At 34.7% G+C, this 21,051-nt stretch overlaps 1 protein-coding gene across 1 annotated transcript in view; it reads right to left on the minus strand.

Annotated features, from left to right (window-relative positions):
* Nucleotides 1-2,223: 2,223 nt before the first annotated feature.
* CFH (complement factor H) overlaps nucleotides 2,224-21,051 on the minus strand; it is a 363,204-nt gene continuing 344,376 nt past the window's right edge. Inside the window, exon 22 of the mRNA XM_025363804.1 lies at nucleotides 2,224-2,612. Within this exon, the coding sequence (XP_025219589.1) occupies nucleotides 2,407-2,612 (206 nt within the window). The 3' untranslated portion in view covers nucleotides 2,224-2,406. The remainder of the gene's footprint in view (nucleotides 2,613-21,051) is intronic.

The following is a 21,051-nucleotide window of genomic DNA, read 5'->3' on the forward strand; positions in this document are numbered from 1 at the left end:
TGCTTTTCCATTTTTGTTTGTCTCAAGATATTTTTAAATTTCCCTTTGAATTTCTTCATTGCCTCATTGGTTGTTCAGGATGATGTTGTTTAATTTCCATGTATTTGTGAATTTCCTAACATTTCTCCAATGGATTTCTAATTTCATATTATGATGCCTGAAAAAAATACTTTATGTAATTTCAATCTTTTTAAAAATTTTAAGACTTGTTTTGCGGCCCAACATGTGATCAATATTGGAGAATGTACTTTGTGTGTACAATATAGAAGAATGTTTATTCTACTGTTGTTAAATGGAATATTCTATATAGGTCTGTTAGGTCCATTTGGTCTACTTTATAGTTCACATCCAATGTTTTTATTGATTTCTGTATAGATTGTCTATCCATTGTTGAATGTGGGGCATTGAAGTCCCATACTATGATTGTTTTGTTGTCTATTTCTTCCTTTAGATATATTGTTTGCTTTATACATTTCATTGCTCCCATGTTGAGTGCATATATATATATATATTCAATAGTTATGATTTCTTGGTGAATTGACTCCTGTATTATTATGTAATGACCTTCCTTAATTCTTTCTACAGATTTGACTCAAAATTCTATTTTAGTTAATGTCAGTATATCCACCCTTCTTTCTTTTGGTTTCCATTTACATGGAATATATTTGTTTATCCATATGCTGTGCTATTGTCTGCATAGTAGTGTCCCTTCAAAATTTGTATGTTACATCCTCATCACTATGGTGATTATATCACAAGGTGAGGCCTTTTTAGGTGATTAGGTCATGAGCATTCCACCCTCGTAGACTGGATTAGTCTTTTTACAAACAAGCCTCATGGAACTCCCTTGCCCCTTCCACATCGTAAGGACGTAGTGGGAAGTCACCATGGTGGGAAGGCACCATAGTAGGAAGGCACCAAAGCAGGGAACAAGCCCTTACAAGACATCAAATTAGTTGGCATCTTAATCTTGAAAATCTCAACCTCTAAAACTCTATGAAATAAATTTCTATTTTTTATAAACTAGCCAGTTTATGGTAATTTCTTATAGTGGACCAAAAGTACTAAAACAATTTAGGAATAAATGTATATTCCTAGGTGTTGACATTACTACAAACACTACTTGCTAATTATAACAAATGTCCTTTAAATTTGTGAAAGCTGGCTTTCCTCAACTCATACCATTTATCTAAATCAGGATCGCTAACAAGGGGAAAGCCTGAGTATACAAGTCACCTGATTTTATGCAATTTGAAGTCATAAGGTATCATTAAATAATATTTTTGGTGTATTATTTATATCTTTATTTGCACATAATGGCTTCACCTCCTTTAGGAGTTTAAAATGTTCCTAGTCAAAAATGATTTTAACTAACTAGTGCTGGTTAAAATGAATGAATTTTAAAATTACACTTCAGAACCTTATTATTGAAATTTCCAAAACTCTTCTCCAAAAATAGTTAAGAAGTTATTTGATGTTAAGATCATTACTGATGACATGTTTATCATTCTCAACATGTACCACCTTGTTTGTTATAAATCATTATTTAAAATAAATTTTGCTTTTGGTTCAAAGTAATATATGTTAAAGGTAGAAAAATCAGAGAATACTGATATATACAAAGGAATTAAATCACAAATTTTACCCCTACTATCTCTAAACACATATATAGAATTGTATCCATAGTTTTGAATTTCTTGGCAACATTTTTTTCTATAAACATTAATTCAGGGCAAAACTATCATGTTTCTGTGTTTGCAGGTGAGTGCGTGCATGTGAGTGTGTTATAACTGATACTGTATTTGTATTTTTTGTATGTCTATGTTATAGTATTTATATACCCAATTACATTTTCATTCCTCTTTGTGATTAGTTTGCATTATTATGTGTGCTTGATTGACATCTTGTAGAAGTATCTGTATTTCATCAGTTTTGGTGCATTTATGTGTTGATATCACTTTGGTGCATTTATGTATTCATAAATAGTAATTACTTTTATTACTAACATGAGTTAAGACTTGACTTGGTTTTTACATCTTTGTGAAGTGATATAATTTTGAAGTCAGAGACAACAATATGTTTTCCATTTACTGTAAAACAATGAGCCTCAGAAGCTATGGAGAAAGCTTTGAGAGATTTAACAGTGATGGACAGAAATACAGTCTGAAAAAATTGCATCTAATTTCATGCCATAAAAATTTTATGAACTGGACACAACAGTTTGTTTCCCAAGTTTTAATATGGTGCTTTTAAGAAGAGAGCCACCAGTCTCAGATTATAATTACATTTTCACAAATCAACCCCAAAATTTTACTTATGAATAAAAAGAAGTAAAACATTACTTAAAAAATGAAATTGAGAACTGATTTAATACTAAAGGTCTGAATAAAGGTGTGCATTTTATGATCAATATCTTTTTACACAAGTTGGATACTCCAGTTTCCCATCCTGACATGTTGTTCGCAATGCGTGAGAGTTTGGTGAAAGATGATATCCAGATCTACACACAAATTCAACTGGTTCACCTGTTCTTGAATAAAGTTTCTGTTTGGCTGCCCATTTAAATGTTATGTTATATTTTTCCATAATTTCTGGGGCTATTACACACGCATCTGAAAATAGAAAACAGTAAACATAAAAACAGTAACTATTATGCAAATCTTCATAGACTTTCAGGTTTTCAAGTAGAATGTTATATGATGGTCCAGGAATTATTTCTCAAAACACTATCCAAACTGACTATGTAAAAACATCATATTGATTTAAATAAAGTTAAAATGGTAAACGATGTAAAAAAGAAGTACTATGTTTAATGTACGAGAATTAGAGGTGTATTATCAATGATTCATTACATCAATTGTCATTTTAGGATCCCTGCATTTTAGAACCTATCATTGCTGTTTTTTGTTGATTAAGATATTGGTCAAAGAGTACAAACTTTCAGCTATAATATGAACAAGAACTGGGAATCAAATGTAGAGATCTAGTGATATTTATAGTAATAATATTGTACTATTTATTTGAAAATTGGTAAGGAAACAGATTTTAAGTGTCCTAACCACAAACACACACACACATACTCACACACCCACCTACACACAATGGTAAGCATAGGTGATGAAGAATGTGCTAATTAATTTGACTGTGGTAATCATTGTATTCCAAATACATCAAAACAGTATATTGTCAAACTCGAAATATTTTTGTTTGTCAACTAAATGTTTTAACATAAAATGTAAATATAAAGAGAAAGATTTCCTTTCTTTTTTTTTTTTTTTCTTTTTGAGATGGAGTCTTGCTCTGCTGCCCAGGGTGTAGTTCTGTGGACCCAATCTCGGCTCACTGAAAGCTCTGCCTTCTGAGTTCAGGCCATTCTCCTGTGTCAGCCTCCCAACTAGCTGGGACTACAGGCGCCCACCACCATGCAGGGCTATTTTTTTTGTATTTTTAGTAGAGATCGGGTTTCAGTGTGTTAGCCAGTATGGTCTGGATCTCTTGACCTCGTGATCCGCCCGCCTCAGCCTCCCACACTGCAGGATTACAGGCCTGAGCTACCGTCCCTGCCGTAAAGAAAAATTTCTAAAGTTTGCTTTCTAACATAAATATTTGGTAGGCAAGCATTCAGCAGAATGGTTATACAATAATCTGTGATTATTTTGTTACAAACAGCGAAATATCAGACTCATCACACTGATTTTTCCAGGGTCCATGCGAATGTTAAAGTACTTACGTAAGCATTTTGGTGGTTCTGACCATTGTCCATTTCTACATGTTACTCGCTTGTTACCCTCAAGTTGATATAAGTTCTGGCATTGATACTCAACTGATGAATCTGGAGCATATAGTGACAACGGGAATGAAGTAGTGTCTCCGTTGTCAATAGGTGGAGGGGGCCCACACTTTCTTGTAGAATCTAAAAAACATCATTTCATCACTTGATTTATTGTGAGAGCAAATCAAAATACAAATTCAAATAAGGCAAATACAAACACAGCACTTCATATCATATCAACAATTTTGTGATTTCTGGTGAAAGAAATGATTCCTGGAAGAAATTTTACTTCTACAAACTGAAAGTAATATATTTAAGTTATTTTTGCCTTACTGAAGAAACACATAAAACATTAAGAAATATTGCCACTTACAGTAGACCAGAATTAAGAAATGTCTTTTTGAATGAATACATGCTAAACATAGAAAACTATGACAAAGGAAGTTTCTTATTTTGTATTCAACCTTCTTTGGAGTGACACTAAGAGGATACAGGTTTTGAAATTGATGATGGTTTTTAAAAACCCAATAGGAGTTACAAAATTGAAAAATTTGAAAAAAAATTTTTAAAAACATTTGATAGGCTTAATAATACATTGTGAGCTAACAGACAATGTAATCCATAAACTTGAACATAGAGCAATATAAATTACCCACTCTGAAAAAGATTGAAAACAAAAAACTGAACTGAGACATTTAGAAAAATACAACAACAAATAATGCAGATCCATAAAAAGAAGAGAAAGGGTATTAGGTTCGAAAAATGAATAAATAAAATAATGGCTGAAAACTTCCCATTTTGTACATAAGGTATAAACTTACATATTTAAGAAGCTGAGTGAACTCCAAAGAGGATAAACACTTTGGAATTTATACCAAATATACGTTAAAATAAAACTACTTTTAAAAAGAACAAAATATTTTGAAGGCAACTAGACAAAAACTATGCCTTTCCTCTAGGGGATCAACAATTCCAATGACGGTGAGTTTTTCATCCATAACCATGTGGCACAGTTATCAAGTGTTTAAAGAACTGTCATACTAAATTTTATATCCAGTGACATTATCCTTTACAAGTAAAGGGGTAAATATAGACATTCTCAGAAAAAGGGAAATCAAGAGAATTCGTCTCCAGTAGACCTATGCTTAAAGATTAACTAAAGGAATTCTTCAAATTAAAATAAAAAGATAAAAGAAAGAGCTTGAGACTTTAGGAGACTGAAAGAATAGAACAATATAATAGATAAAAAGAGGAGTCAGGCCGGGCGCGGTGGCTCAAGCTTGTAATCCCAGCACTTTGGGAGGCCGAGACGGGCGGATCATGAGGTCAGGAGATCGAGACCACCCTGGCTAACACGGTGAAACCCCGTCTCTACTAAAAAATACAAACAAAAACTAGCCGGGTACTCGGGAGGCTGAGGCAGGAGAATGGCGTAAACCCGGGAGGCAGAGCTTGCAGTCAGCTGAGATCCGGCCACTGCACTCCAGTCTGAGCGACAGAGCGAGACTCCGTCTCAAAAAAAAAAAAAAAAAACAACAACTAGCCGGGCAAGGTGGCGGGCGCCTGTAGTCCTAGCTACTCCGGAGGCTGAGGCAGGAGAATGGCGTAAACTCGGGAGGCAGAGTTTGCAGTGAGCTGAGATCCGGCCACTGCACTCCAGCCCGGGTGACAGAGCAAGACTCTGTCTCAAAAAAAAAAAAAAAAAAAAAAAAGAGGAGTCAATATAACAGGCTTTTTCCTCATATGTTTTTTCAATTATGTTTGATGTTTGAAGCAAATGAGTTTAATATCGTGCTCAATATATGTATGGAAAATACTAGTGGCATTTGTACTTAAAACGTGGAGAGTAAAATTGGATCTACAAGAAAGTAAGGTTTCCATATTCCAGTTGAAGATTTAAATGTCAGTACTAGTAGACAGTAATATATTATTATATGTATATAGTATTAGCTAAAGCAACAACTTTTTTTAAAAAAGGTAAAAAGTTATACAAGGGATACAATCAAAAACAATACATATGAATCAAAATTAATCTTTTTTAAAGATTTCCCCACAGGGAATGGAGGAATAGGGTAATAGGGCTGAAAACCAGAGGAAGCAAACAGAAACTAATAAATGACAGAGGTTTAAGTCCTATATATCGATAATTATTTTAAGTGTGAATAGTCCAAGTGCACCAGTTAACAGGCCAAGAAAGGCAGAATGGATATGTAAATAAGACCGAAGTCAAGGGAAATTGGTATTCTGTGATTTATTTGGCAAATGTTTTCTTTACATGATTATTTTAAAGGAAATCACAGCCAGTTTGCACAAACGCAGGACACACTCCAGTATATATCTGCTGTATTCATTTAGGTATATTTAAATTTTTCTGCTTATTTTCACAACATGGTTTGAGGAATTTACATTTTATTAAATTGAGAAGTATTGTGATTCACTGATAATTGACTGTACATTGATAATATAACGTTGATATCTCCATCTGAAGATGAAGCTAAGTCTTGTTAATTATATGACCACTACAAAGTAGATAAATAACCTGACTAAAGTACAGAGTCTAGCATGAAGAGCAAAATAGTAACATTATTAGGAATAACTTGAGCCAGACAAACTTGAGACAGAAGAAAGGAAGGAAGGAAGGAGGGAAGGAAAGAAGGAAGGAGTGAGGAAGGGAGAGAAAGAAGGAAGGAAGGAAGAAAGAGAGAAAGAGAAAGAAAGAAAGAAAGAAAGAAAGAAAGAAAGAAAGAAAGAAAGAGAAAGAAAGAAAGGAAGAGAAGGAAAGAGAAAAAAGAAAAAGAAAGGTAAAGAAAGAAAGGAATAAAGGAAAAAGAGTGACAGAGAAAAAGAAAGAAAGAGAAGGAAGAGAAGGAAACAGAGAAAAAAAGAAGAAAGAAAAATAAAGAAAGAAAAAAGGAAAAATAAAGGAAGAGGAGAAAAGAGAAAAAAGAGAAAGAGAAAGGGAGAAAAAAAGAAAAAAGAGAAAGAAGAGAAAAGTAGAATAAAGGAAAAAGGAAAGGAAAGGGAAGTAAAAGGGAGAAGGACAGGGAAAGGGGAAGGAAAGGAAAAGAAAGGAAAGGAAAGGAGAGGAGAGGAGAGGAAAGGAAAAGAGAAAGGAAAGGGGAAAGGAAAGGAGAAAGGAAAAGAGAAAGGAAAGGAGAAAAAATGTAGTTGACTCTTTCAACAGCTGAAAGAAGAAAGAAAGGAAGCAAGGAAACAAGAAAGGAAGGAAAGAAGGAAGGATGGAATGAAGGAAGGAAAGAAAGGAAGGAAGGAAGGAAGGAAAAAAGTAAGAAAAATAAAAAGGAAATAAGTAGTTGACTCTACAATTAGCTCCAAAACCAAAGCAAGGGGCATAAACCTTGATTGAGTTGGTTGATATCAGCAGAAATTGCACATCTAATCAAAGCTTATTATCAGCCTCAATCTTTAAAAATAGTCTAAAAGTAATGGGATCATCTGACACAGAATGATGAGATACGTAAAAGAGACTGATGAAGAAAAAAGACTGGGGTGAAAGGTCATCATTAGAGTGAAAAGCCATATCCATACTTATTGTAAACCTATATTAATTAAAATTCAGGAGATAGAGGTTGCAGTGAGCCAAGATCCCACCAATGCACTCCAGCCTGGGTGACAGAGTGAAATTCTGTCTTAAAATAAAATAAATAAATAAAATTCAATAAAGGGTTAATGGAATGCTGATTAAAAAATTGTTTACTAATACTGTAGAACAGAGTATTCAGAATAATAGTCATTGTGTGTGTGTATGCCTGTGTGTGTATACACACACAATGTACAAAATATACAACATAACATATACTGTATGAGAAAGGTACCATAAAAACTGTTAGGGAAATGTTGAGTTTATCGTATTTTATTTAAAAATGAAATATAGCTGTTATCAAGAAAAGAAAAAAATATTTTTTAAGTATGAAAAGATAACATATGACATTTTAGAATAAAGAATGGTATAATGGCTCTGTGCTTTTGAAAATGTATTCCTTTAAAAAGAACCGAAAAACATTCATCATGAAAAAAGATTGACAATTATTTAGTAAAATGAGCAACTTATGTTCCTAATGCAGAAAAAAGGAAAGAACAATACTAGCCACAAACAGAAAGCATTTGCATTACACATAATTAAAGAGATTTTATATTCAGAATTATTAAGATGATTCCAACTAATAAATACCAAAACTCCCAAAAAGGTAAATCAAAAAACATCAAACTGTATTTCCAAAGATTAGAATCATTAAATACCAATTAAATTGTGAACATATATTGTAAATCCAGTTGGTAGTAAACGAAATGCAAATGTACACTACAATGCTGTAACATTTTATAGCCACTCAACTTGAAAATATTAAAATGTGATATCACCAATCATTAGAAACATGTAAAAAAGGAAGGAACTGTTGATATAAATGTATATTGGAATAAATACTGTAGGAAACCTTCTAGAGTTGAATATGCACAATATCCCAGAACACTCATTTGTAATTAATGTTCTTGGTGCGAGATGACCAACCTCAAGTATTTACCCCAGACAGTGATGCTGCTTCGATATGACTTTATTTAACCAACAAGTATTGTGTTCTAACTCTTTTACTGTATTCTTGACTAATACTCATTAATAGGAGCATTTATTTTGCTATGTTCTTATCAAGAAATTTGTATATTCACACAATTAAAAAGTAAAACTAAATAAATCCGTTGGCAAAACAAGTTGACAAAAACATTTTGCCACAGTTAATATGGATGAGTTTGAGAATGTCATCTATGTTACTTAGAAAGACATGAACATGCTGGGATCTCAGAGTAGTGTACTTACTGACATGGATACATCTGGGAGTAGGAGACCAGCCATTTTCTGTACATGTAACTGTGGTCTGCTCTTTTGGAAGACCATAGCCAGGATGGCAGGCAACTTCTATAAAGTTACCCTGTACAAACTTTCTTCCATTATTTTCATTATGTCCATTTTCCAAATAAGGAAAATAACATTTTCCTAAGGACCATAACAATGATAAATAAATAAAGTAAATGAGAAGCATAAATTTGTTCAAAATAGTATATTAAAATTATTGTTACCATATTAGAGTGCATAAACATCAAAAAATAATATACAAATAAGTATGAACTAAAATTATTAACAAAAGTTTTCTCAAAAAGAAATATCAGCATTGAAGATTACTTATCTTTAGTTTAAATAATTAAAATATGTATAAACTATATAGATATTCTCATAAAGTCTCTACATTTATTTCTCATATGATTTTCAAGAACTCCTCATAATAGAAAAGATNAATTGCACTGTTTGGGGTTTGAAATCTTTCCTTGCTAGTTACCAAGTGTGATTCTGAATTTAAGTGCACTACCACAAAGCTAAGCCTTTAAGGTCACTTAGTAAATATCAAAGTTAAGAGTTTTGCAAAATCTTTCAATAATTCCAGTTAGTGGTTTCACAATCATCTGTGGAATTGATTCCCTGATGTGTACTGGTACAATTTTATTTAAGTACAGTAATGGACTGAATCCAAAAGTAATATGAAATATTAATTTATTTTATTTCTTATTTTTTGAGTAAAGAGAGTATTAATAAAGGGAACGAAAAGCTTCTGCAACTATTGGAAGAACTGAGGGAACCGAGGTCAGAAATGCTATTTCCAGAAAATTCTGATATTCAAGAATCTTAGAGATGCCCTCACTAATTATCCATGGTGCTGCAGTGGATGTTTCTCAGAAAACTTCCAGAATCAAGAAAAGCTACTGTTGGTGATCTCAGCTGCTACCAGATAATACCTTGTCTTTCTCTTCTTCCAAATCTTCTTTAAGTACATCTCATGGGGGAATCTACGGGAGAAGCAAGTTATGGAGAAAGGAACTTCAGATAGTATAGTTTCAAACTTTTGGTCTGCAGTGCAGAAGAAAAGGAAAATAGGAACTGGGTTGATGTCACATTGAAAATAAACATCTGGCACACTAATCTCCTTCTGAAAATCCTGCTGTTGAGCTTGGCAAGCTGTTTTTTTTTTTTTTTTTTTTTGGTCACAAATGGTCAAAATACAATTTCTTATCCAACATACTCTTCTTAAAATGAGAACACTAATTTTAAAATTAAACACTGGAATATAGGTGAGTTTCTTCCACATACAGACGAATCATGAATGAATAACTCTCAGGGTCCATGTCACTAAAATTTTCTGTTGTCCTTTGCTTTGCAGTACCCAACTTAATTATTTCAGGATGTATGAAAACAAACCAGCGTGTCTGGACCACATTCCACTGTCTGTATCTTTATGTGTTTAGAGAAGCAGACTGATTTTCAGAACTCACAATAGATCATACTGAGTAAAAAAGTTTCAGCATATTCTTGATATTTAAATATTTTTAAAGTTGTGTTTTGGGGTATCTTCTATTTTAAGGTACAATACATTTACACACACACACACACACACACACAAAAAAAAATTTCTGCTTTGTTAAAAGAATATAACTCAAATCCACACATGTTCTCTCATTGACTTCTTCTGTTTTTTCTTTATTTTACATTATTATACTTGCTGTGTTTTAAGATACTGTTCATCAAAATAAGAGAATCATGGAGAGAATAACATCAGCAAAACAGTAGTGTAAGAGTTCTCCAGCTTCTCTCCCTCCTACAGAAACTTAATAGCAACCACCCAGAGCCAAGATTACCACCCTGAATATCCCAGAACTCAGGAGTGAAGCTATAATATAGCAAGCAATTCAAAATAAGAGCTACAAAATTGGTTAAAGAACATACAATTTAAAAAGTTATAAGTTGTAACTTCAAAAATTCAAAATGTGTGCCAAAGTAGAGTAAAAATGTAGAGTTGTTTTTTTTCTCTTTAAAAAAGTGAATCACAAGTTATTATCATGGTAAAATAAGCTGTTATAAATATAAGAATTTTGTGGGCCTCAGAATAACCACAGCACAAAGCTATAATAATTGCACTACAAATAAAAAGAGAAGAGTTAAACAACACTAATAGAAAAAAATCATTTAACCACAAAAGAGTGAAGAAGAAAGGAAGAAAAAAAATTCTGCTTAACCACTAGAAAATAATTACAAAATGGCAATAGTTAATCTTTATCTATCAATAATTACCTTTAATGTCAATGGATTGAATTATTGAATTACAAGACATAGAGTTGGTTAGTGGATTAAAAAAAAACCATTCAACTTTATTCTTGCTACAAGAGACACATGGTACTCTAAGGACTCATAGTCTGAAAGTGAAAAGAGAGAGTTATTCCATGCTGTTGTAAAAGAAGAGCAGGAACAGAAATATGTAAATCAGATAAAATGGACTTTAAATAATAACAGAAAAAGAAACAATTAAAGTCATTATATAATGATAAAGACATCAAATCAGCATATGCATGTGAGAATCATAAACATACACATATATTCTCAACATTAGAGCACATATATATGTGTATGTATATAGATACATAAAGCAAATATTAATAACACTAAAGACAGAGAGAGAGAGAGTGCAATACAATAATAGTAAGAGTTTTCAACTCCTTACATTCAGCAATGGAAAGATACTTCCCACAGAAAATCAACAAAATGACATAGGATTTAAAGAACATTGTAGACCAAATAGATCTAACAGGCATTTTTGGAATATTTAATTTGACTGCTGAAGAGCACATTCTCCTTAACTGCACATAGAATATTCTCCAGAATAGATCATAAGTTAGGTCATAAAACAAGTTGCAACAAATTAAAAAAACAGGAATTATATCAAGAATCTTTTCTGATCCTAATGGTATACAACTAGTAATAACAGAAGAAAACTTGGAAACTTTACAAACACTTGGAAATTAAACAACGTGCTCATTTAAAACCAATGGCTCAATGAAGGCACTAAAAAAAAATTTGAAAAGTTTTAGAGACAAATGACAATGAAAACACAATATACCATAATAGACGAGATACAGCAAAACCAGTTCTAAGAGGAAACTTTATAGCAATAAATGCCTTATCAAAAACAAGAAAGCTCTCAAATAAACAACAAACATTGCACCTTAAGGAACTAGAAATAAAAGAACAACATTACTAAAAACAATTTGAAAATAAATAATAAATGTCAGAGCAGAAAAAAACAACATAGAGACCAAATGTAAGTACAAAAAGAATCAGTAAAGCAAAGATTAAAAAAAAAAAAATTGACAAACCTTTCAACCTTTTATTAGACTAAGAAAAACAAGGAAGAAGATCCAAATAAGTGAAATCAGAGAGGAAAAAGGAGACATTACATCTGGTTCTACAGAAACACAAAGGATCATAAAATCTATAGGGAAAAATTGTTTGCCAATAAATTGGCATATCTGGAAGAAATGGATAAATTTTTGGACACATACAACATATCAAGATTGAATTAAGAATAAATAGAAATCTAAATGGACAAATAATGAGTAAGTTGATTAAATCAGTAATAAAATTCACCCATCAAAAAAAACCCAAAACCTGTTATCATCACTGCTGAATTCTACCAAACATTAAAAAAAAAACTGATAGTAATTTTTCTCAAACTATGCTAAAAGTAAAGATAATGAAATTTTTCCAACTCTTTGTAGCATGCCAGCATTGCCCTGGTACCAAAACCAAACAAGGAAACAACACAAAAAGAAAACTACAGGCTGATGTCCCTGTTGAACAGAGGTGTTAAAATTCATAATAAAATACAAAAAAAGTTAATTTCTGCTTGTTTGTTTGTTTTTTAGATGGGGTCTCTCTCTGTCAGCCTAGTTGGAATGGAGGGGCACAATCCTGGCTGGCTCTATGCTTGATCTCTTGGGCTCAAGCAATCCTCTCACCTCATCCCCCAGAGTAGCTGGGACTATAGGTCTGTGTCAACAGACCCAGCTAATGTTTGTATTTTTCATAGAGATGGAGTTTTGCTATGTTACCTAGACTGGTCTCAAACTCCTGGCTTGAAGCAATCGGCTCTCCTCAGCTTCCCAAAGCGCTGGGATTACAGGCATGAGACACCGTGCCTAGCCTGGAAAACAGAACCATAGCACATTAAAAAGGTCATTCAGCACAATCAAGTGGAACTCATCTCAAGGAAGCAAAGATGGGTCAACATATGCAAATCAATAGATGTTACATATCGAAATTACAGAATGAACAAAATTATAAGATCATTTCAACAGAGACACTAAAAGCTTTTGAGAAAATTTGACATTTCTTCATGACAAAGACTCTCAACAAATTAGGCAGAGCAGAGCCAGATGGTGGAATAGAAAGTGACACCAACCGTTCCCCTTCAAAGATACCAATTTAACAACTATCTACACAGAAAAAACACCTTCATGAAACAAACAAAAAAAATCAGGTTAGCACTCAAGGTACATGTTTGTAACTTCATATCCCTGAAAGAGGCACGAAAGAGATAGATAAGACAGTCTTGAATCGCTGACACTACCCTTTCCCCTCTATCCACACTTGCAGCTGTGTCATGGTGTACAGAGCCTTGCTCTAGGCACTGAGGGAGGGAGAACATAGCAATTGTGAGGAATTGAACAAAGTGCTGTGCTGTTAGAGCAGAAAGGAAAACCAAACCAAACTCAGCTAACACCTGACCATGGAGGGAGCATGTAAACCAACGCTAGCCATGATGTAATAGCTGATCGCATGGGTCTGAAATCGAATTCCCACAAATCTTGCCACCTGGGGCTACCTACTCTGCAATGTGTCTCTAAGTAAACTAGCAAGACAGTCTAGGACATAAGGATTACAACACGTATATGAGTCCTAGTACTGAACTAGGCTCAGAGACAGTGGATTGAGGGAACACACATGATATTCAGAGACACCAACTGTACCAACTGGGGTAGCCGAGGGAATCTTGGCAAAATTCAGCCCCTAATCCCAGGCTTCACAGTTCACAGCTCCAATAGAACCCCTTCTTTCTGCTTGAGGAGGACAGAGGGAAGAGTGGGGAGACTTTGTCTTACATAATGGATATCAATCAGCCACAGCAGGATAGGGCAACAGTCAAAGTAATGAGGCCCCTGCTGCTAGCCAACATTTCTTGACATACCCTGAGGCAAGAGGGAACTCACTGCCCGGAAGGAAATGATGCAGTCATGGCAGCATTCATCCAGGCTAACTGAACACCTCTTGTCTCTGAATAACCTGCAGTGATACTCAGATACTACATTGAGGACCTCAGGTGAGCCTCTGAGACTTGCTGGCTTCTGGTACCAGCACGGGCAAGGGGTTATAGAACTAGCTGGGCTCCTGGTGTCCCCAGTTCCAGGACTTGACTGGTGGATGGCATTAGTAGACATACCCTGGACCAGATGGGAGTCCAGTGCCCAGAACGGTGAATCCTAGGCCAGCCGGCATTCACGACAAACTGACTTAGGAGCACCTAAACTTTAAGAGGACATCAGCAGTTGTCTAGCAGTACTCCTGATACCCTGGAGTGATGTTAGACCATGGGGTTAGGCTCCTCTGCCTTTGGAAAGGGGAGGGAACAGTGAGAAGGACTCCAATTTGCAATATAACTGCCAGCCCAGCTGCAGTACCATTTAACATCAGGCAGACATCTAAGGATTTTGAATCTGGTCCCTAACTCACAGATTATATCTCTAAACCACCCTGGTCCAGGGGCCGTCATCACCCTGAATTCTCTCGGATTTTGTACAAGATCATTAATACCGTACCTCTAGAAGTCTGCAAGAACCACAGCATTATTGAGTTTCAGGCATCCCGTAAAGAAGATACAGCTTAGGTTATGACACCCAAGTCCTTTCAAACACGTGGAATGTTTGCCAAGAAGGATGGATAAAATTAAACCCAGACAGTGAAGAAAGGAATAAATACCTAACTCTTCAGTGCCCAGACACTGAAGAACATCTGCTAGCATTAATGCCATCCAAAAAAACATGACCTCACTAAATGAACTAAATAAAACACCAGGGAACAATCCTAGAGAAACTGAGATATGTGACCTTTCAAACAAAGAATTCAAAATAGTTTTGTTGAAGAAACTCAAAGAAAATCAAGATAACACAGAGAAGGAATTCTGAATTCCATCAGATAAATTGAACAAAGAGATTGAAATAATTTTTAAAAATCAAGCAGAGATTCTGAAGCTGAACCATGCAGTTGACAATCTGAAGAAGACATTAGACATGCCATTTTTTAATAGCAGAATAGATCAAGCAGAAGAAAGAATTGTTGAGCTTGAAGACAAGCTATGTGAAAATACACAGTCAGAGGAGACAAAATATAAAGAATTAAAAACAATGAACTATGGTTACAGGATCTATTAATAACCTCCAAAAAGCAAGTCTATATGTATTCACCTTAAGGAAGAAGTATGGAACAAGATAGGAGTGGAAAGCTTATTCAAATGGATAATCACAAAGAACTTCCCAAACCTAGAGAATGATATCTATATCAAGTGCAGAAGGTTATAGAACACCAAGCAGATTTAACCCAAGGAAGACTACCTCAACACATTTAATTATCGAATTCTCTAACTTCAAGGAGAAAGGGACTATTCTAAAATCAGTAAGAAAAAAGAAATAAATAACACAAAATGCAGCACCAATGCATCTGGCAGCAGGCTTTTGAGAGGAAACCTTATGGACCAGGATGGAGTGACATGAAATCCTTTCATCCTAGAATAAAATATCTGGTGAAAATATCCCTCAAACATAAAGAAGAAATAAAGATATTCTCAGATAAATAAAAGGTGAGGGATTTTATTACACCAGACTTGTCCTACGAGAAATGTTAAAGGGAATATTTCAATAAAAAAATTCATGAACAATAAATAATCACCTGAAGACAAAAATCTCACTGCTAATAGTAAGTACATAGAAAAATACAGAATATTAAAACACTGAAACTGGGTTGTGTAAGCTACCATTATCCTAAGTAGAAAGACTAAATAATGAACTAATGAAACATAATAACTGCAGCTTTTCAAGACATAGTTGGTACAATAAGATAAAAATAGAAACAACAAAAAGTTTGAAAGCAGAAGGAAAAATTAAGATGGAGAGTTTTTATGAGTTTTCTTTTGGCTTGTTAGTTTATGCAAACAGTGTTAAGTTGTTTTCTACTGAAAAGAACAGGTTATAAAATAGTATTTGCAGTCCTTATGGTAAGTTGAAACCAAAAATTAAAGAATATGGAAATTAAAGTATATGCCCCTGAAGGCCCAGTGGGACAATGAAGAAATTAAGAAGAAATTAAAGCATTTTGTATAACAAATGATAATAGAAACACAAAGCCTATGGGATATAGCAAAATTAGTACCAAGAGAAAAGTTTATAGTTATAAGTGACTACATAAAATAGAAAGGAAAACTTGAAATAAACCATTTGGTGATTCATGTTAAAGAACTAGAAAAGGAAGGGCAATCAAACCCAAAATTATTAGAAAAAATAAATAATAAAAATCAGAGCAAAAAAACTTGAAATTGAAATGAATAAAATATGAAGATCAATGAAGAATAATTTGTTTTATTTGAAATATTAAACATACTGATAAACCTTTATCTAGACTAAGAGAAAAAGAGTGAAGATTCAAATAAATAAAATCAGGAATGAAAAAGGAAACATTACATCTGATAGTGCAGAAATTCAAAGAATCATTATTGCCCACTATGTGCAATGATATTCCAATAAATAGGAAAATCTAGAAGAAATGGACAAATTCCTGGACACCTAAGACCTACTAAGATTGGACCAGAAAGAAGTCCAAAACCTGAGCAGACCAACTATTAATACAAGTAATGAGATCAATGCCAGAATAAAAAGTCTCATAGTAAAGAAAAGCTCAGGACATATTGGTTTCACTGTTGAATTCTCCCTACCATTTAAAGAAGAACTAGTACCAATTCTACTCTATTTAGAAAAATAGAAGAGGAGGAGGAGGAACAAATACTTCTAACATGAGGCTAATATTACCCTGATTAGAAAATCAGACAAAGACACATTTTAAAAAAAGTATACTACAGGTCAATATCTCTGATACATGTAATTGCAAAAATTCTCAACAAAACAATAGCAAACAAATTTAACAACGTACTAGAAAGATCATTCAACATGACCAAATGGGATTTATCCTTGCGATGCAAAGATGATTCAACATACACAACTCAATCAATGTGATACATCATATCAACACAATGAAGGATATAAACCACATGATTATTTCAATTGATTCTGAAAAGGCATTTGACAAAATTCAAAATCCTTCATGATACGACACTAAAGAAAACTGAAGATAGAAGGAACACACCCAAACATAATCAAAGCTGCATTTGACAGATACACAGCTACTATCATACTGAATGGAAAAAGACTGAAGTCATTTCCTCAAAGTACTGGAACATGACAAGGATGCCCACTGTCACCACTGTTATTCAACATAATACTGGAAGTCCTGGCTATAGCAATTAGACAAGAGAGGGATATAAACGTATCCAAATTGAAAAGAAAGAAGCCAAATTATGTTTGTTTGCAGATGGTATAACTTATTTTGTTAACCTAAGGTAATCACCAGAAAACTATTAGAACTGATAAACAAATCCAGTAAAGGTGCAAGATATAATATCAACATAAAAATTCACTAGCATTTCTATATGTCGGTGGCAAACAATCTGAAAAAATCCAAAAGGTAATCCCATTTGCAATAATCACAGATAAAAATAAATAATTAGATATTAACCAACGCACTCAAAAATCTCTATAAGGAAGACAGCAAAACACTAAAAATAGAAGTTGAAGAGGATGCCAAAAATTAAAAAGATATTTCACGATCATGGATTGGAAGAATAAATATTGTTATAATGTCCATACTAATCAAAGAAATCTACAGATTCAAGCAATCACTATGAAAATACCAGGGACATTTGTCACAGCAATAGAGAAAAACAATCTTAAAATTTATGTGATACCACAAAAGTGAAAGATATCCAAAATAGTTAAAACTGTCCTAAGCAATAAAAACAGAACTGAAGGAATAACATTACCTGACTTCAAATTATACTACAGAGTTATAGTAACTAAAACAACATAATACTGGCATAAAAACAGACACACAGACCAATGGAACAGAATAACGAACACGGAAACAAAATCACACATCTACAGTGAACGCATTTTTGACAAAGATACACTGGAGAAAACATGGTCTCTTCAATTAATGGTTCTGAGAAAACTGGATTTTCATATGCAAAAGAATGAACCTAGACCCCTGTGTCTCATCATATCCAAAAATCAAATCAAAATGGATAAAGACTTAAGTCTAATACCTCAAACTATGAAACTTCTACCAGAAAACCATGGGGAAAATCTCAAGGACTTTTCTCTGGACAAAAGTTTCTTGAGCGATAACCCACAAGTACAGGCAAGCAAAGCAGAAATGGACAAACGAGATCCTATCAAGTTAAAAATCTTCTGCACAGCAAAGGACACAATGAACAAAGAAAAGAGATAACTCACTGAGTGGGACAAAATATTGCAAACTACCCATCTGACAAGGGATTAATAACCAGAATAATCGAAGAGCTCAAACAACTCTATCAGAAATCATCTAATAATAAGATCAAAAAGGGCAAAAGATCTGAATATAGATTTCTTAAAAGGATATATTCAAATGGAAAACAGGCGTGTGAAAAGATGATCAACATAATTGGTCATCAGAGAAATGCAAATCAAAACTACAGTGAGATATCATCTCACTCCAGTTAAAATGGTTGATATCCAAAAGGGAGCAAATAACAGATGCTAATGAGGATGTGGAGAATAGAGAACTCTTGTACACTGTCGGTGGGAATGCAAATTAGTACAACAACTATGGAGAACTGTTAGGAGGTTTCTTAGAAAACTAAATATTGAGCTACCTTACGATCCGGCAATCCTAATGCTGTGTATACACCAGCAGTGAATGGAAATCAGTACATGGAAGTGATATCTGCATGCCTATGATTGTTGCCTCTCTGAATACAATAGCTATGATTTGTATCATAAGATGAACGCAAGTGTCCATCAGAAGATGAACGAATAAATAAAATGTGGTACACATACATAATGGAGTACTATTTAGCCATAATAAAGAAAGAGATCCAGTCTTTTGCAACAATATGGATGGAATTGGAGATCGTTATTTTAAGTGAAAAAAGCCAGGCACAGAAAAACAAACCTCACATGTTCTCACTTATTTGTGACATCTAAAAATCAAAACAATTGAAGTCATGGACATAGAAAGTTGAAGAATGGTTACCAGAGACTGTGAAGGGTGGTACAGGGCTAGAGGGGAGGTGGGGATGGTCAATGTGTATAAAAAAAAGAAAAGAAAAAAAGAAAAAAAAATAAGTAAGTCCATCTATTTGATAGCACAATCAGTTGGCTATGGTCAATGATAACTTACTTGTACATTTTAAAATAACTTACAGAGTATTATTGGATTGTTGGAACTCAAAGGATAAATGCTGGAGGGAATGTACACCCCATTCTCCATGATGTGCTTATTTCACATTGTATGCCTGTGTCAAAACATTGCAAGGACTCCATGAATACATACACCTACTATACACCTATGTTGTACACATAAATTTTAAAAATGTAGGTATAGAAGAAAATTACCTCAATACCATAAATAGCGTATATGAGAAACCCACAGGTAACTTTTATATTCCACAGCTATCATCACAATGTTTTATTGGCATTGCCCAGAGTAGAATAGACACTACTAGATATGTAAAGAAGCAGAAAATATGGCTCATATTTAGGTGAAAAAGATCTATAAATAGTGCTGAAGACAAATCATATAATAAATATATTAAAATAAGCAAAGTGTCCTCCATAACTTTAAAATAACTTAAAAACATAAGTTAAAGAATCTTCAGGAAAATATATATGTCAATGGTGAAGAGAGGTGGAATTTTAGTTGGATAATGACATTTAGCCAAGTATAACATGTTAATGAAAATATTCTCAGGTATAATGAAATTTTCCTCTATCTGTAATTAGTGTTTGTAAAAACTTTATAAAGGTATTGTGATTTTCAAAACTATGATTATTATTTTAAACATGGTTGTTTTTGAAATTCCATAAAAGAGAGAAAGAAGGGGGAGTGGAGCAAGATGGTAAAATAGGAACAGCTCCAGTCTCCAACTCCCAGCGTGAATGACATAGAAGACCGGTGATTTCTGCATTTTCAACTGAGGTACTGGGTTCATCTCACTAGGGAGTGCCAGACAATCGGTGCTGGTCAGCTGCTGCAGCCCGACCAGCCAGAGCTGAAGCAGGGCGAGGCATCACCTCACCTGGGAAGTGAAAGGGGGAAGGGAATCCCTTTTCCTAGCCAGGGGAACTGAGACACACAACACCTGGAAAATCGGGTAACTCCCACCCCAATACTGCGCTTTAAGCAAACGGGCACTCCAGGAGATTATATCCCACACCTGGCTGGGAGGATCCCACGCCCAAGGAGCCTCCCTCATTGCTAGCACAGTGGTCTGCGATCTAACAGCAAGGCAGCAGTGAGGCTGGGGGAGGGGCACCCGCCATTGCTGAGGCTTAAGTAGGTAAACAAAGCTGCTGGGAAGCTCGAACTGGGTGGAGCTCACAGCAGCTCAAGGAAACCTGTCTGTCTATGTAGACTCCACCTGTGGGGACAGGGCACAGCTAAACAACAACAACAACAAAAGCAGCAGAAACCTCTGCAGACGCAAACGACTCTGTCTGACAGCTTTGAAGGGAGCAGTGGATCTCCCAACACGGAGGTTGAGATCTGAGAAGGGACAGACTGCCTGCTCAAGTGGGTCCCTGACCCCTGAGTAGCCTAACTGGGAGACATCCCCCACTAGGGGCAGACTGACACCCCACACCTCACAAGGTGGAGTACACCCCTGAGAGGAAGCTTCCTAAGTAAGAATCAGACAGGTACACTCGCTGTTCAGCAATATTCTATCTTCTGCAGCCTCTGCTGCTGACACCCAGGCAAACAGGGTCTGGAGTGGACCTCAAGCAATCTCCAACAGACCTACAGCTGAGGGTCCTGACTGTTAGAAGGAAAACTATCAAACAGGAAGGACACCTACACCAAAACCCCATCAGTACAACCATCATCATCAAAGACCAGAGGCAGATAAAACCACAAAGATGGGGAAAAAGCAGGGCAGAAAAGCTGGAAATTCAAAAAATAAGAGCGCATCTCCCCCTGCAAAGGAGCGCAGCTCATCGCCAGCAACGGATCAAAGCTGGACGGA

Source organism: Theropithecus gelada, chromosome 1, assembly GCF_003255815.1.
Source record: "Theropithecus gelada isolate Dixy chromosome 1, Tgel_1.0, whole genome shotgun sequence".
NCBI lineage: Eukaryota > Metazoa > Chordata > Mammalia > Primates > Cercopithecidae > Theropithecus > Theropithecus gelada.